This window comes from Perna viridis, chromosome 6 (genome assembly GCF_037379345.1).
Source record: "Perna viridis isolate PV_CMFRI_1.1 ecotype Kerala chromosome 6, ASM3737934v1, whole genome shotgun sequence".
Taxonomy (NCBI): Eukaryota; Metazoa; Mollusca; class Bivalvia; order Mytilida; family Mytilidae; genus Perna; species Perna viridis.
The window spans coordinates 46,423,501-46,442,050 of NC_142450.1; the positions used below are offsets into that span (position 1 = coordinate 46,423,501).

The 18,550-nt window shown below is 34.2% G+C and overlaps 1 protein-coding gene across 1 annotated transcript in view; it reads right to left on the reverse strand.

Moving 5' to 3' along the window:
- Positions 1–15,133, reverse strand: part of LOC148615281 (uncharacterized) — a 31,959-nt gene extending 16,826 nt beyond the window's left edge. The window contains exon 1 of the mRNA XM_088590074.1: positions 14,286–15,133. Coding sequence (XP_088446200.1) covers positions 14,286–14,716 — 431 coding nt within the window. The 5' untranslated portion in view covers positions 14,717–15,133. The remainder of the gene's footprint in view (positions 1–14,285) is intronic.
- Between the last annotated feature and the right edge of the window lie 3,417 nt (positions 15,134–18,550).

Sequence of the window (18,550 nt, forward strand, 5' to 3'; positions counted from 1 at the left end):
ATCTTTAAACATGAGAAAAGTAGCTCTGAATTTAACTGAATAGGGGCGTGTCACTATTTTTTTTATTCATTGAGATATAATAAAATTATTTTAACCAATCAGATTACAGTATTTATCTCAAATTAATTTATTGCTAAACAATATTTAATGAAATTCAGAAGAGAGGTTACAACAAAGTCAAAGAATTCTCTCATAGGAAAATTGATACCTTTAAATTGTGCACTATTGTCAACTTTGAGAAAATAAGGCCACTGCTCTAATAAAAAGCAAAACTGTCTATCTGTTACAATTAATAATACATAAAAATTATAAAACTCTACATAAAAAATAAAACTTTACATCTAACTGAAACTATACACATCAATTAAGTTTGTTCATCAGACACAACACTGATGAGAAACAAAATTAACAAGTAAAATCCCACTTTAAGAGAATTTCTGCTAGCTATTCACACACAAATGATTCGATTTACTTTCATTTATCTAGAAATTATGCAGAATAATACACTACAATGTCAAAGATTTCTTTGTGACATAATTAATATTTGGTATTCTATGATAATAAACACTTGTCATTAGCGAATTACTAGATAAAAAAATATAGCAGCAACATGTAATATAATTCTTGGTGAAATGATAACGCTTGGTGAAATTTGGGACTTTTAATGAAATGGGGACTCTTGGCGAAATGGAAACTTGTTGAAATCAGGACTCTTTGTGAAATGGGGAGTTGGTGAAATGGGGACTGTTGGTGAAATGGAGTCACTTGGAGAAATGGGGAGGGACTCATGGTGAAATGAGGACTCTTGGTGCTATGGGGACTCTTGGTGAAATGGGAACTTGTTGAAATCAGGACGCTTTGCCAGCACTCCACAGTATTGTAGAACTGCCTAATTTTGGTCTTGTAATCTGATGCTTTGTAACATTTATCACTTTAAAAAATTGTCAAGCATCTGTAAATCTCTCTATATATATAGAAATAGCTCAAGGCAAGGCCTTAAGGATGCAGCAAAAATTTTCTGGAAAAAAATTACCCACAGCATATAGGGTTACCATGGAAACCATGCAAAAATATGCGAAAATTTGCAAAAAAGTTCATGAAATCAGGTTTAAAAATATCAAATTTCCCGCAAAATATCTGAAATTTTTATTTCATCCCCTGAAACTGTTCAAACTTTTTCCTTCGAAAACCCCTTCCTCATATGGGCATCGCCAGTTAGATTTTGAGTATTTCACTTTGTAATCCACTTATTAAATTTAGCATTGTGAAAAATTGACTTACTTTCACTTTCACAATGAAGTCAAATTGTCATTGAAAAAAGTCCTCTTTTTCAGAAAATGCTTTATCAAGCAACCACAGGTTTCCATTTATGTCATTTTTCACCTCTAGCCAAAAGTGCAAAACTAAACTAAACTGTGGAGTGCTGGCTTTGTGAAATGGGGACACTTGGAAAAATTGGGAGGGACTCATGGTGAAATGAGGACTCTTGATTTGTGAAATTGGGACGCTTGGTGAAATGGGGTTATTTGGAGAAATGGGGAGGGACTCATGGTGAAATGAGGACTCTTGGTGATATGGGGACTCTTGGTGAAATGGGAACTTGTTGAAATCAGGACTCTGTGAAATGGGGACTGTTGGTGAAATGGGGACACTTGGAGAAATTGGGAGGGACTCATGGTGAAATGAGGACTCTTGATTTGTGGAATGGGGACGCTTGGTGAAATGAGGAATCTTGGTGAAATCAATCGAAAGAATATCTACTTTGGGTGTAGTTCATATTATATTAAAATATCGATTGAAAATAAAAATTTAACAATAAAGTGGTAAGATTTCATATGTCTATATGCACTGCCATAAACCGTGGCTTTGATTTATATATAAAAAGCGTTAAAAACAGAACAATTTTGTCTTTGTCCTGGCATAAAATGATTTGTTAGTACAAGGCCATTAATCGATAAATTTCAATAAAAACAAGATGTAATGCAATGATATTAATTAAGTTTACAAACAAATGAATGCTTTCATTTCATACAGCTATTGTGTAAATATCAATTTACAAAATTCCTGACTAAAGTAATCAGGTGCAGAAATATACCAAAAAAAGTTAATATCCTTTCTTTATTCGCTAACAATATTACATTTTCCATACCCCTTTAGATCGTGTATAAAAATGGAAAATTAAAATTCGGCGACAGAAAATAATTACAATATTTTCAATAACATTAAATCTTGTTTCATGGATGATTGTTTTCCCGTGTAACATTTCATTATGTGTTAGATACGAAGACACGCGGAAAAAGCATGTCATTTTCCATTACATAGTTCATTACAACGCTACGATCTAATTTCACGCAGTAGAACGATGCCAATAGGATTAAAGGCGTTAACTAACAACAGATTGTCTCTTTCGCAAGTAACTTTACATGGAATCACTTTATAATTCAAGCTTCCCTATACTAAATATAGACTCTATCCTACGCTTTACATCAGATCTTGATTTAAGAAACGGCATCTATCGATTTGTTGTTTTTTTTTTATATCGCTAGTAGATCTTTAATTTTAAGTCAAAAGTAACCTTCATAATAGACATACTTTGGCCTGAATATTTTAAATATGAGTTGTTCATAGACTAACAAGATCTACAAGTTTGTCCGTAAAATGTTTCACACGTATAAAAAACTACCTTCAAGCCGTTCTCGAAATATAAACAATGTATTTGCTGGCAGAGTGTAATATTACTACCGATAAAACTGATGACATAGAAGAAGCAAGTACTAACTTTAGAAAAGATAGCCGACGCATTTTCTCGCAACACTCACGGGCGGATTCAGGCGGGGGCGTGGCGGGTGTGCGTCCCCCCTAAAATTTGCAAAGCATGGGTTGTCAGAGGTAGATTTAGAAGGTTTTGGGTTGAAACTTTAATTTTTCGCTCACTTTACCACAAAAGATATCTTCATTTCACCCACTCTAAAAAAATATTTCAAAAATTTAACTTCAAAAATTTTTTTCGCCTCGCTCCGCTCGGTTAATTTTTAAATGTGCGCCCCTTAATCAAGTCTAAACTACATCCCAACTCTAGAATCGATGCGAGGTTGCAAATTTGGTCGCTCCCTCTTCGGGATTCGAACCCCTTCTCTTCTCTGACATCTATGGCAACGCTGCCTGGACTAAGTCAAACGTTCTAGACCACTCGGCCAACTTATAATATTGAATTATGAATAATCATAATTGGATATGGCTTACTTGTTAACTAATAAATAATCGAATTGCGGAACGTAGCACTGTGTCAGGGGCGGATCCTGGATTTTAGATTAGGTTTGTTTGTTTGTTTGTTTGTTGGGGTTTAACGTCCGAGCAGCAATATTTCAGCTAAATCTTGTCTGAATATAGCTGAAATATTGCTGCTTATATTATATATTTGCATCGCATATTTGCAACCTCGCATCGATTCTAGAGTTGGGATGTAGTTTAGACTTGATTATATATATATATATATATATATATATATATATATATATATATATATATATACGTGATTGAAAATAATCCGGACACCAATGACCCTCATGGAGCATTGAATTTCACGGTTGCTATTACTTTTGTCCCAATGAAATTCGAGGTTGTAAGGTCAGTCGGTTACGTTGCCATGTTTAGGCATCACGGGTATCACGTGATGTCAAAGCGAACTCAATACCAACTGTGTCGGAACTAGGAATGCCGAACGTTTCTTGAAACATGTTCATAGAATTGACTATATATATATATACGTGATTGAAAATAATCCGGACACCAATGACCCTCATGGGGCATTGAATTTCACGGTTGCTATTACTTTTGTCCCAATGAAATTCGAGGTTGTAAGGTCAGTCGGTTACGTTGCCATGTTTAGGCATCACGGGTATCACGTGATGTCAAAGCGAACTCAATACCAACTGTGTCGGAACTAGGAATGCCGAACGTTTCTTGAAACATGTTCATAGAATTGACAAACTTTAAAGGTAAATTATAATGTAAACATCTTCATCGGATTGTGATCTATCAGTCAAAAGTTTTATAATTTCTGAAACAAAACCTTAAATCACCATGTTTTAGTTAAATTTAAAAGGAGTTGTTGTTTTAGGCTTATATTTTTTTTGTCCTAAGCGTTAAGGCGTGAAAAAACGGTCAAAGCTTTATCATTTTCTATGTATTATCCAATTGCTTTCCACAAGTTTTTGGGATGTATTTCTTTCTTTGTCGCCTTGTTACCATGTTTTAGGACAACCTCGCGTAAATGGCCTGTTAAGGTGCAGCGTTCAACAACAAACAGCTTACTCTAAATTTAGGAATATGCAGATTTGGTTTACACTATGAAGCATATTTTAAGAGCATTCTATAAAAGGAGAGTATTTATAGGTGTTACCCATAGTACCGGAGACATAATTAAATATATATTACATAAGCACCACTCTGCAACTTGAAGTTGCAGAGTGGAATATAAACCACTCACTTTTTTAAGCTTATTTCACTTTTGTTCAAATATAGTAAATATTGAAAATGTCATGTGCACTTGAAAGAATAGAATTCAAATGTCAAAATTTCTTACCTCTAAGCGATTAGAATTATCAATGATTAATATAATACAATCGTTTTAATACAATACATTAAAATCAATCATAGTACCTTTCTATGTAGACGGATACGACTTTAAATCCATTATGGCAATCACAAACGTCATCTGTCACAGACTCATTTACGATAGCGGTAAAAGTAATGTCTTGTAAGTTTACAGCAGCATATCCAAGTTTTCAGAAATGAAAGAGAAAGGACCTTACGGTCGATTTTACTATTTTATTTAGGTTAAAGCGTGATTCCTGAGATCAAACGATAATGTATTTACTTTCTTTTATCCGGTTAACGCGATTGTTTAATGAACTGTAAAAGAAACAATAATCCATATATTTATTGACCTGATATAATTCAGGTTAAACTGTTTAAATTATAAATATAGTGTTAGATTACGTGACGGGATATTGGTCGCTCCATACAGAACCTGTCTGGCATTGACAACAACCATAAACAAGCACTTTCAGGCCATTGTCTCAGGATTTATAATTTTGTCATCAATACTCGAGATTTTTCGGTTAAATTCGATATATCGACCTAACCTAGTAGTAATTTGTCATCACTTTTCATACGTAGCTATTTTGGATGCATTTTAATCTCACTTGTGGTGAGTATAAGTTGTTACAGAATCGCCTACATCATATACATTTTGACAAATTTATCAAATCCAAAAAATCAAGACAACAAATCCAAAACAATGTACAAGATACCATATCAGTTCATATTCAATTTACTCTACAGCTTAGAGAATGCGTATCATCACCCTAAAAGAGACTCATTGTGCCATTTTTCTCGTGTCCATAACTTTTCTAAGCTGTCTTAGCTATCGTAGTACCACCGCATTACTACATATAACTCTTCTCGGTGGACCTTAAACATTTGCGTGACAATTCGTTTTAATTCTTTTATTTTCTAATATAGAATACTACCCTAAAAATCATATTTGTATCTTGATTTGCCTCTGTTTTAATACAGTGCAAACGGGGAGTGCAAATTACCAGGGTTCAACAACTAACTCTAAATAGAAATATGGTTTCTCACCTGGAAGCATATTTCAACATATAACGAGATGGAAATGGTGAATACTAGTATGTCATACCACCGGGATAAAAAAATGTCAGCTCAAGGCCACTCATGGGTCTTTAATGAACAAGGAAACCCTCACACTATAGAGCAGGCCACATCTGGCCCCCTAAACAACATTATACACAGGTACAGAGAAACAGTTGCCCTATATATTCCAGGAACACAAAACTAAACTATAAGTGAAAATGAAACAATACATGCAGAGGCCAGAAATCCCTGACTTGCGGCGGGGTTAAATTACTTTGGCGTGGTCACAACCCTCCCCCTTTTAAATCTGGCCATCATGGAAAAATATTACACAATTAAACACACCTTAAAATCAGTTCAAAGAGGTCTGAGTCTTTCGTTAAAAATGAACAAAGAAAGAACTAGTAGTAGTAGTTAACCAACATATCAACTCCAGATCAGATTAAACCTACAAAAAGTTATGTCCTCATCACAGGTTAAATCAATCCCAATTCATCCCATGCAGAGTCTTTAAGAGGATTCAATAAAAGAAATGTTTGCATGTATATAAATAATACCCATAATACTGAAGACATGTTGAAAACGTATTACATAAGTACCAATGTGAAATTTATTAACCGAAAACCTCTTTTAAGCTTGATTCAGTTTTTGTTTAGTAAAACGTCAAACACTTGAGACAGAAATAAATAACGCTGAGCGGTTGGAAAATGTTAAGACCATCAACAAAATACGAAAAAAAGAAATATAACGAAATTCAAATAAAAACAAGATTAACAAAAGAAGAGATACCTGACTAAGGACATGCGCAAAAAAAGCGGTAATTTTGAGACCAGAGCACGAGCATATGAACTTTTAACCAGAGCACGGATGCCTGTACCTATGATTAGAGAATGGACGTGTGAACACTAATCATAATACTTATAACCAGAGTACGGACGCAAGAACTCTTAAACTTTACACCTATGATTACAGCATGGACGTTTGAACACTTATCATAATACTTATAACCTGAGTACGGACGCATGAACTCTAACAAGAGCTTGGAAGTAGGAAATCTGTTAGTAACATAATATATGTATTTATGACCAGTGCCGGGGCACATGACGTACCTTAAACATTACTTATAATCAGAGCATGGACACATGAACTAAAACAAATGTACATATTACAAGAGCATGGGCACTTCAACTCTAAAATAACACCTACGATCAGAGCACGGGAGATTATACTCATGACTAAGACGTTGCGCACGCTTTTGCGGCTGTGTTGAAAAACACATCTATTAAAACTACAAATGACTATTGTAAACAATCAAAACTGGGATTATGTGAAAGCTGTATACTTTTGAAATCGGGACAAATAATAAGTTCTGAATATTTGTCACAAATGGTACTTCTAATTCTTTATAATCAATTAAACTTTCCAAAAACCCATAAAAAACGTCAAAATTCCGTATGTCAGGTGTAGCACAGTGTAGGTTAAAAAAAGCTAAATAGTGAATTGTGCTATAACAGAGTGTACGAAATTCGCCAAATTTTGCATGGAAGAATAATTTCATACGTTCTTTTTGAGATAATTATCGAAATTGCGTTAAATTTAGGCAAAAAAATATTCAATGCAAAAATGAAAGTGTTAATTGGTAAATGGTAACATTTCTAAAAGTGATAAAGAATTCTGTTATTAATGTAAGAACTTATTTACACAATATTCTTTTCCGATTAATGGTTCCTAAAAATGTAAATACTTTCAGCAATTCTACGTCGGCATTTGATAAAATTTTCAGTACAAACAAAAAGTTACGACTTTTTGAAAATGTCTAGCGAAATGTCAGATGTTAATACTTTCCGGGTTCGTTGAGAAAATGTCATGCTCCAACGCAATTCTGCAATCAATTGGCACTTTCTTCTATGAAATAATGATATTTTGTAATTGTACATACACTTTGGAATACACGTATTTCATTTTTTATGGTTTTAAACGGATAAAATTCGAACAAAATAAATGTCTAGCGATTTGTCGAACTTTCACTTTTTGAACGTTTTGAACGGTTTCCGTGGATCGGGAAATGGGGAAATAAATCGGAAATAATTTCCGCATTAGATAACAAGAACTAGACACTTATACTCGTCTCTGCAATTACAAGTATAGAACATGCAACTGAAAGAGACAAAAAATTCGAAATCAAAGGGATATGAAAATGAGTATCTATATTTTGTGTTATTAACAAACGAAAGTTAAAGAATTCGATCGGAGTAGAATGACTGAAAAGCAAAATAGGGTTGACAGAACTTAAAAAATGTATAGAAAAATAGAATGCTAATAATGGCTAGAAACCACTAATTCCACTTCCCATAGGCTTCTATGCAAATTTCACAATATTCAATGGCTTCTCTGGACTTTACCTTCACTTTAACCTGCAGAGGACTATATATCAGCATGATTCTACATATGTCAGCTCACAATCCTCAGAATGGCATGTAAGGTTAGCAGACTTGCAGTGCAGTACTGGTCACCGGAAGTGAAGTGTCTATAAATAGCATGGGAAATCCCAGTGTTTTCACAAGATAGGGGTATATTTAGAAATCATTATGGAGATTAGGCTTCACATCACAAGAAGCAAAATGCACCTATAAAATGTACAGAAATGTTCTTCCTTTCAGAAACTGTTTAATTTTATTAAAGAAGATGAGAACTTTTTTCACAGCACTATGAGGAACAGGGGTAATTTCTGCGTAGGATTATTTTTGCGTACGTTCCAAATGCCCATTGGTTGAATTGGTGGTCTGTAACCTGAATGAAATGAATGCAGAAAAGGGAGTCATAAACATTTTTTATTTTGGAAAACGCAAATGAGCAAATGAAAATAAAATCAATGAGCGGCTATCTAATGGGTGTTGATGGAAGCCCGATTTTCCGATGGATAGAAAGCTCTTTCAATCGAAATACTAAGTTGTGAAAGGTCCAAATTCTGCTATTGGTACATGTAACATAACATTGCATGTATATCAAAATGCACATTTTAACTTATCGCAGGAGAAAGTTGCTATGTTCCCTCTATAGACAGACAGAGTGTGCATTCCACGCTGCGGTGCACAGGCATGTGGAAATTTAATTTACTGGTAGTACTGATAATCAAATTAATTAATCTTTTCGATTTTCTAAGAAATGTTCAAGATTGCTACCAATCAGAAATTATTGTATATTTTGCTTTACTGTATCCGTGTTTCAATAAGCAAGCAAGCAAGAAACGAAAAGGGTCAACAAACGTCGAATTCTGATGTTACCGTATGTGCCGCAATAGCGTGCGTAATGTCAAAAGATAACGTTTCCAATACAAAATGAAAATGATAGAGCACAGAAATATCATTTTTCAAACTTAAAATGAAACTTTTATAGAACACCGAAATAAACTCCAAAGATGCACTGAAGCTTGTTGTTCACCATGATAATATTATTTGAGTTAATCTAGCGATTAATGATAGAGTGCTGAATATAATCAATGTGATTTTTATATGTTTCATCCAATACATAAGAGAAGTGAGTACACCACCGTTACTGTTGCTACCTATATATATGCAATAAAGTTTTTTTTTTTAAATGAACACTGGTACATACGGCATTACTATTGATATGGAAGCCTACTCAGTATCTGTTCTAGGTCTCTATTCAGTTGATGTTTGTCTTAAATACCTTTAATAAGTGCTTAACTCCTGCGTCAATGGTACTTATAAAGCTTCTATCAAGGTGTAGAATTATAAGTCTATTATGTTTACTTTCTACCTACAGATTTATGCATTTCATATAAACACTGTTTACTTAGGCAGGAAAAGTTGAGGTCAAAATATATTTAGGTTATAAATATATAGATTTCGTACTAAGCTGGGACATTAAATGTGCTAACTCTATAATTATTTTTTGTGAGAAGGACTGAAATTATAATGATATTGACAGACAGTTTTTACTTCAACCCATGAGCGTTTTCTTCAATAATTCAGAACATCAAACGTTGGAATTGAACATTCCGAGTAATGTTATATACTTACTGCTGAATAAAAACAGCTAAACTATCATTTACATGTAAGCTCTTCTAAGTATACTTTAATATTGTATGTTATACTTTTCGCAATCTTTTGCTAATTAACCAGATAGTTGTTAAAACAATATGATCCAATGTTTGTCGTTAAAAAACTAAAATTACAATTAACTACTGCTATACTGATATTAAAATTTAAGTTAATTTGTATTGCCGCTCAAATACTTGTATTAAATCATTTGATGGCCACATCCGGTCTGTCAACTCAACAAAACTATCATGAAAAACAAGCATTAGTAATATATTTATAGTTACCATGGCAATGAAAATTTCAATGAGCAAAGAAAGGGAAGGAAAACTATCTAAGAATTAATATTTTTAAAGTACCTAAATCTCTTTTTCAGTTTTTAAGAAATCTTTACGTCACATTTTTATTACCATATACATATAAATGGATTAATAAAATACGATTAGTATCAAACCAAACATATGTCAAACCGGATTATTAAAATAAGAAGGATTAACTTTCTACATGTCTGACAGCTTACAAATAATTGGTAATAGGAATTAAACATTATTAATATTACCACATCACTGATTAACTTCAAATTTAAGTAAAATATTTTCCTGTTCATAATTTCATAGCCTTTTATTAGTCATAATATAAGGAAGTCCATTAAAGTTGGTGGCATTTTAATCAAGCCATTAGGACTTTCAGATAAGATAATGGTATACAAGTGTAAATGTGAATACACTAAGTCTATGAATGTTCATATAAAACATAGTGCAGATTTGTTTTTAGTAATTTATCATTTTAAATAAATTTTGCTCTGAAAATTTTAACCAAACCATCGGAATCACTTTTGATTGAAACAATATCTTTGTAACTACCTATCTAAACCAGGACTAAATAAAGTCCAAACTGATACATGTATCCACAAACCCTCACCAGGACTGTATAAAAGTCCAAACTGATACATGTATCATCCAGCCCTCACTATGACTGTATAAAAGTCCAAACTGATACATGAATCAACCAACCCTCACCAGGACTGTATAAAAGTCCAAACTGATACATGTATCATTCAGCCCTAACCAGGTATTAAAGTCCAAACTGATTCATGTATCCATCTGCCTAAACCGGAACTAATAGAAGTCCAAATTAATACATGTATCCACCATTCTACACCGGGACTGAATAAATGTCCAAACTGATATATGTATTCACCCATCTAGACCCGGGCCCGTGTGACATTCTCTCAATATACAAGTACATGTTTTGTAGTCATAAGAACACAACTAACTGGAGACTTATATTTTCTGTTTTAAAAAGATGGATTTGAAAAGTATTATAACACGGTGGATTGAGTAAGTTTTAGATACATCTAAATTTAAAAAAATTCGATTTGCTTTTAGCTAATAACCTATAATTGCACATGATGCTGGTGTTCTCACGAAAGAAGCAATGAGAGGTCATTTAAAGGACACTTTGGTATCAACAGATGGTTTGTACTTATCTTATAGTATTATTGTATCATGTTATTTAATTACTTTTGGTGCTCTGGTTTCATTTCTCTATCATTAACATTCATTAGTTAACACAAGATTCGTTTTATAACCCACAAACATATCGGTTTCCATGGAATGACCGAAATGATTTTATTCCCTATAATTAGTCAGATTTTAGTGATTATTGCACGGGTAATAGTATATGATAAGGCTTATAATTTTTATTGGCAATACTTGTATTACTTCGTGGGTGTATTTTACCGTGTACATGTATAACCTTTAACGGTACTTTACACGGAGAAACGCATGAAACGTCGTTTTAAAAGGTTAAATAAAATGTAAAGAACAGCGTTGAAAGATCGTCGATCTTTGATTGTACATAAATGATAGGTCAGTGAATACATTTATCACAAAATCTGCCCCATATCATGCCCTTTAATTAAGTTCTATAGAATTGTTAAAATACCTACTTCTTGAGTTTAACTGTTCAAAAGTCATATGAAGGATACATTGTAAAATATTCTAGAATTAGGTTTTCTTGTTTCTTACCAATAGACCTATGTATAACGAGATAAACCCCTACGACATCTCATTTTACTGGCAAATGTAATTAAATATTAATCCAGCAATTCTATACCAAACCCAAAACTGTAAATTGAAATATTAATTTTAACAATGAAGTAATTTGTTATTGATTATTGACATTGTTCTGCTTCACGTGAGAAACGTTTTATCTGAACACGACTGGGAAAACCACAACTTGATTTACCATTCTAAATACTGATATAAAATCAGCTTAATTTAGTTTTTCTTAATCTTTGGGAAAATAGTAGGGTCCTAACATTGATAATATGAACATATTCAGAGATTTTAAATATGAATTTAAAAAAAATATCGAACTGAATTTTGCTTCTTTAGCAAAACGACAAATATATTTTTTTATAGTATTGTTTAAAAACATATTGCAGCATGAGAGGTATTTGTAAGTACGACACAATATAAGATAGATGAGGATAACGTTTATTTTTAGGAAAAAGGGAGGGAGGGGTGTACAAGAGTAATCAAGGGAACCAAGTTTATGGCGGTAATCCAAAGAATGCAATTCAGGGACAAAGACCAGACATGGAAAACAGACATACGCAACAAAGAACATATAGTAACTAAAATCATACATACAAAGTAACAAAAGCAAATGAGCAACTCGCACTCCACTAAAAACTGGGAGCATGGACTAGGTGCACCGGTAGGGTAAGCGTCCTCTGCTTTTCTAGAAACACCCGCCGAGTTGCTCATAAAAAGTCAAATCCGGGGTAGACAAACGAGGAAAGAAAACTTTGACCCGTTGAATAAATCAGTTTCCATGGTGCAGATGGATACACCATAACGATCCACGAGTTCATGATGACGACCATGAAACTTCTGTAGTGATGACTTGAATCATGTAGCAGCATAACCCTGTTCCAGAAGCCTATTTGTTAGAGTTCTAGCGCGATACAAAAAGTCTGCGTAGTTTTGGCAAACTCTGGCATAACGTATGAGTTGTGATATGAACACTCCATACGCAGGTGATGAAGGGAGGTTGCCACAGATGAAAGGAAAGTCGACAATGCTGAATGAAATTTCATCACGTTTGTCGTAAAGTTTGGTCAATAGTTTTCCTTTACCTTCGATTTCTAAGTGTCGGTCAAGATATGAGGCTGACCTTACAGTGTCTGTAGTATCCTTTATCTCAAGTTCTTTGGGGTAGATGCGATGTATCAAATCCCCGAAATTAGGATTGTTTAAAGATAATGCGTCATCTATATTGCGGAAACTGAGATTAAAGGATCTAGCTAAATGATATTCTTTCTTTCGGATCAAATCAGCTATAAAATCAGCCTCATAAGCGTGAAGGAATAGGTCAGCAAGTAAAGGAGCACAATTTGTTCCCATTGGAATGCCGACCGTTTGTTGAAAAACACGTCCACCACAGTGGACAAATATGTTGTCGATTAAAAATTCCAGCATTTTGTAAGCATCTTCCTCTGAATATTTGGAGGATGATTTGGAATTATTTCTTACAAAGTATGAGGAATCTCTACCAAGAACTATATATTTGTATCTAGATGTACCGTCTTTTTGGAAAAACAACGATGTATAATGCTTTAAAGTCGGGATTTTAACTGAGTATGGGGAATAGAAGTATACAGTGTTGAAAAATCATAGGTTTTAATGCTATTATATTCAGATAATAGTCTTGAACTGATTGTCTCCAAGAGATCTTTCGAATTTGTCAGGATCCACATTGAATTAATACCATTACGGGAGTAACAAGTGTTGTGGTAGGACTGCAGACCCTCTTTGACAGTTTGAGTATAGAAGATGAAAGTTTTGAAAGAGGTTTGGTGGTACATTTTGCAGATCCAGCTATGAAACGTTGTTTGTATGGATTCTTGTGGAGTTTAGGAATCCAGTACATAGACGGTAAATCACAATCATCGTCCTTGGTAGAGAGACCAAAAGAGGATAGTACAGATTTATGGTTTTCCACAATCTCCTCTTTGGAGAGTGTGGTAGCAGTATAGGTCTTATCACTGCTATTATTTTCTACGTCTACCTCTGATAATAAACATTGGATGTAAAACATTTTGCAGACAAAAAACACAAAAACAATTTTGTTTTGGGCTTTGTCTGTTGGTACGACAACATACTTGTCACGTATTGTAGACAATGTTTTTGCTACATCGGGGCCTTTGAAAGCTTAGGCACTCATTGATATACTTAAAACTTTCATTCGTTTCAAAGTTAAAGACCTCACGGCCTTTAACCACTCTGACAGAGAATCAATGTCTTCTCAAAATATGTTCTGAAAGGTGATTCCTTATCACTCTTATATATTTCAAAAGACTGTATACTTCTATAACAGTTCGAGCAAAGCAAGTCTCTTGGTTTTCATGATTGCTACGCGGATTTTTTCCAGCATGAAACTTCGGTTATCCCCCAAACCCTTTAGTGATCGTATCTCCGTATAGTACATTAAAGGTATACATAGATTATTCTATGACTACGACAGAAAAGATGTTATCATTATTGCGATTACACTTACTTTTTCTTTTGATGTTTAAAATAAATCTCGGTTTGTTGTCTCGTTGGTCCTAATATCGGGAATTTCTTCTCTGCTAGCTTTTCTAGTTCATATGCAGAGACCTCCGAACATGGGCGACTTAAATTCCTTGGTGTATTTTCAGGAACAGGTTTTCCTCTGCTCTGAGCCTTTTTATCAGGAACAACACTCCAAACATCGAAATCAGTCGTTCGATGCCGAACAAATTTTACATTTTCCAGTCCTTTTCCAACAAAAACAACAGGGTTAACAACAGTTTGTTGTCTATCAAGTGGTATATTAGTAGATGTTTTCTCGCGTTTCATCACTGTTGTCCCTAAAGATGTACTTTGGCGTTCAATAGGCACGTGCATATTGAACGTCTGCAACTTCTCAGTTGATGCCACAAATCCCTGTCTCAATTTTGAAATCATTACAGAGTACACAGTATACTTTCCATCATTGAAATTTACAGTCTTCTAATTTGGTTAAAATCCACTATAAATCTCTCTAAACAAACGAACAAATCCGTCGCTTTATTAAATTTGTTGACCGAGTTGTACATTTCTAATATTTAGCTACCAAAGAAAGCTAATATTTTAATAACGACACCTTTAAGTTCCCAACGAAGCCTTGTTGATGGAATTTCATACAATTACTGTTGTCTTTGTGTTCGGTTTTATGTTTTGTTTATCCAGAACATACAAAAAGTGACGATGCTTCCCTAAAATGACCTACATTGTAATTTCCATCAAACAAACATCTTGTCAAGATTTTTTTTTCTATTCCAGATGACACAATGGGATTACAATAGCATATATCTCACAGATGAATGGACATGTCAGGTGAGAAATACCCTTGATGATAATACAGTAGCATTTAAATGCCAACCGGTCCGTATAAATAATATTTAAATTATTTTTTATTCAATTTTACACGACAAACATGGGGACTGATTATACGGTATTATTATAAGGTAGATATAATGCCGTTTCGAAGGGATTATAAAGGGTACGAAAAGTTTGCTTTTGTTTGGTGTTTTAATTCCGATTTAATTGTAATCCATATCTGTTGACTTTTTTCTTATTTTATTTAGTCTATCAACAATTCATATTAAGTTTGAAAGAATTTAGAATCATTTCGATGAACTCCGCAGATTATTATCTTCATTAAGTTCATGTCATGAATTCAATGACGTTAGGTTATAACGCACAGCCTATATTATTAAAATTTAAAACGAATCGAGATGGGTTTTGAAGATAAAGTGAGCAAATATTAAATTCTTATAGACGTGATGATACCCAGACAGATAAGAACGATCTTCCCATTTGGCTCAGTGTCACATATATTCATAGCAGGGGTCCGTCAACCGGGGTTAACTGACTTATGCTACAAGTATAATAAAATATTTTAAAAAGTGCTATAAAAAGGTCTGCTTTCTTTTATAAACTTGTAATCTTGTCGAGAATGATTGTAGCAAGTACAAAGAAGGAAAAGAGTAATCAAGGAAACCGAGATTCTCTCGAAAATCAAAAGAACGCAATTCAGGGACAAGATTCTTGCGAAAATTAAAAGAACGCAATCCTGGGACAAAGACCAGACAGGGAAAACAAACACACACTACAAAGAACATCAAATAACCAAAATAATACCTATAAAGAATCAAAAGTTAATGAGCAACTCGGACTCCACTGAAACTGGGAGCATGGTCCAGGTGCACCGGTAGGGTAAGCGTCCTCTGCTTTTCTAGAAACATCCACCGAGTTTTTAATAAAAAGTCAAATCCAGGGTAGACGAAAGAGTAAAGGAAAAAAACGACACGTTGAACAGATCGGTTCTCATGGTGCAGATTGATACTACGTAACGATCTACGAGTTCATGATGACGACCATAAAACTTCTGTACTGATGAATTCAATCTTGGATCGAGCAACATAACCCTGTTCCAGAAGCCTAATTATAAGAATTCAAGTGCGGTACAAAAGGTCTGTGTAGTTACGGCAAACTTTGGCACAAAACCACGCGGGCACAATGCACGGGTTGTGATATGAAAACTCCATATGCAGGTGCTTGAATGATGTTGCCACAGATGAAAGAAAAGTTGACGATACGGAATGAAATGTCATCGCGTTTGTCAAAAAATTAGGTCAAAAGTTTTCCTTTTCCATTAATCTCTAAGTGTAGGTCAAGATATGAGACTGACTTCACAGCGTATGTAGTATCCTTTATCTCAAGTTCTTTTAAGGTAGATGCGATGTGAAGGAATAGGTCAGCAATTAGAGGAGCAAAATTTGTTCCCATTGGAATGCCGACCATTTGTTGAAAAAACGCGTTCACCACACTAGACAGATAAAAAATAATTCCAGCATTTCAATTCATCTCCGATGTATTTGAAAGATGATTTGGAATCGTTTTTTTTTACAAAGTATGAGGAATCTCTACCAAGAACTACGTATCGTATCTAGTTGTACCGTATTTTCTGGAGTAACAACGATATACAATGTTTTTGAGCCGGGACTTTAACTGAGTATGGAGAATAGAATTGTAAAAGGTTGAAAAATCATAGGTTTTAATGCTATAATATTCTGATAATAATCTTGAATTAAGGGTTTCCGGAAGATCTTTCGATTTTTTCAGGACCCACATTGAATTAACACTACTACGGGAGTAACAGGTGTCGTGGTAGGACTGGAAACCAACTCTGACAGCTGTGTATAAAGTATAGACAGCAGTATAGAAGTTCAAAGTTTTAAAAGAGGTTTGATGGTACATTTTTCAGATCCAGCAATGTAGCGTTGTTTGTATGGACTCTTGCCTTGTGGAGTTTAAGAATTCAGTACATAGACCATTGTAGATCGCAATTGTCGTCTTTAATAGAGATACCAAACGAGGAAAGCACTATCTCTACTTTCTTTAGAGAGCATGGTAGCAGTATAGGCTATATTACTGCTATTATTTTCTACGTCTACCTCCGATAATAAACTTTGGATGTATTGCGTATCGCACACAAAAAACAACGTTGTTTTGGGCTTTGTTTGCTGGTATTTGTCATGTAAGGATGGCTACATCGGGGTCAATGTCTTCTTGTTCTCATTTTATTTATTTTCTTGCATAGTCCTCCAGAGCATCCATAAGAATTTTAAAGCTATAGTTCCAGTGGCGGATCCAGGGGGAGGGTGCAGGGTTTTGGCACCCCCTAATATTGGAAAATTTGTTATTTTCATGTGTAAAATTGCCAAAAAATGGCAATGTCCTAGTACCCCTTTTTCTGAGTTACCCCGGCTGGCACCCCTCCCTTTCAAATTGTCTGAATTCCAATTTATGAAGCGTGGTTCACGGTACTTGGAACCTTTAGAAAGGACCTTCTTAAACTTTTTAAAATAAAATAAATGTGAAAAATTGTTAATATGTCAATTGAAAATACCTGTTTTCCTGAAAAATTGAAAGAGGTACGGGTTACACCTTTATTCAAGAAAAATGATCCATTGTCAAAAACCAATTATAAACCTGTTAGTGTCCTTCCTATATTTTCTTAAGTTTTTGAAAAGATATATGGAAAACAATTAACTGATTATTGTGACAAAATATTTGATCCTTTTCTATGTGTTTTCAGACGTGGTCATGGATGCTAGAGCACCCTACTCTGAGTATTAGAAGACTGACGAGCTGCTCTTGACAAAAACCAATATGTAGCAGCAGTTTTGATGGATCTTTCTAAGACCTTTGATTGCCTCCCCTATGAAATTCTTCTCGATAAATTATCAGCATACGGTGTTTCCATAAATTCAGTCTTCCTCCTTAAATCTTATTCATCAAACAGAAAACAGCAAATTAAAATTAATAATGTTCTGAGCTGACATTCAAAAAGGTGTATCTAAGGGCTCCGTCTTAGGACCGTTGTTGTTTAACGTTTTAATAAATGACAAGTTTGATAAGTTAATCTCTACTCTTAAATCTGAATGCATCTCAGCAACTAAATGTATTAAAAAGACTAGGCTCTTATGTGGATCGTTTAAGTATACTAACTGTATTTCATACTTTTATTTTGAGTAATTTCAATTTTTTCCCTTTGGCTTGGCACTTTTGTACAGAAAAGAATTCAAAAAAATTAGAAAAAGTGCAAGAGAGAGCACTTCGTTTCGTATGTAAGGACTATAACAAGTCACATCAGGAGCTCCTCATCAAAGCTAGGGTGCCTTCACAGCAGATCAGGCGGATAAGAACTATGGCTTTAGAAACTTTTAAAATTTTTAATAATATTGCCCTTGT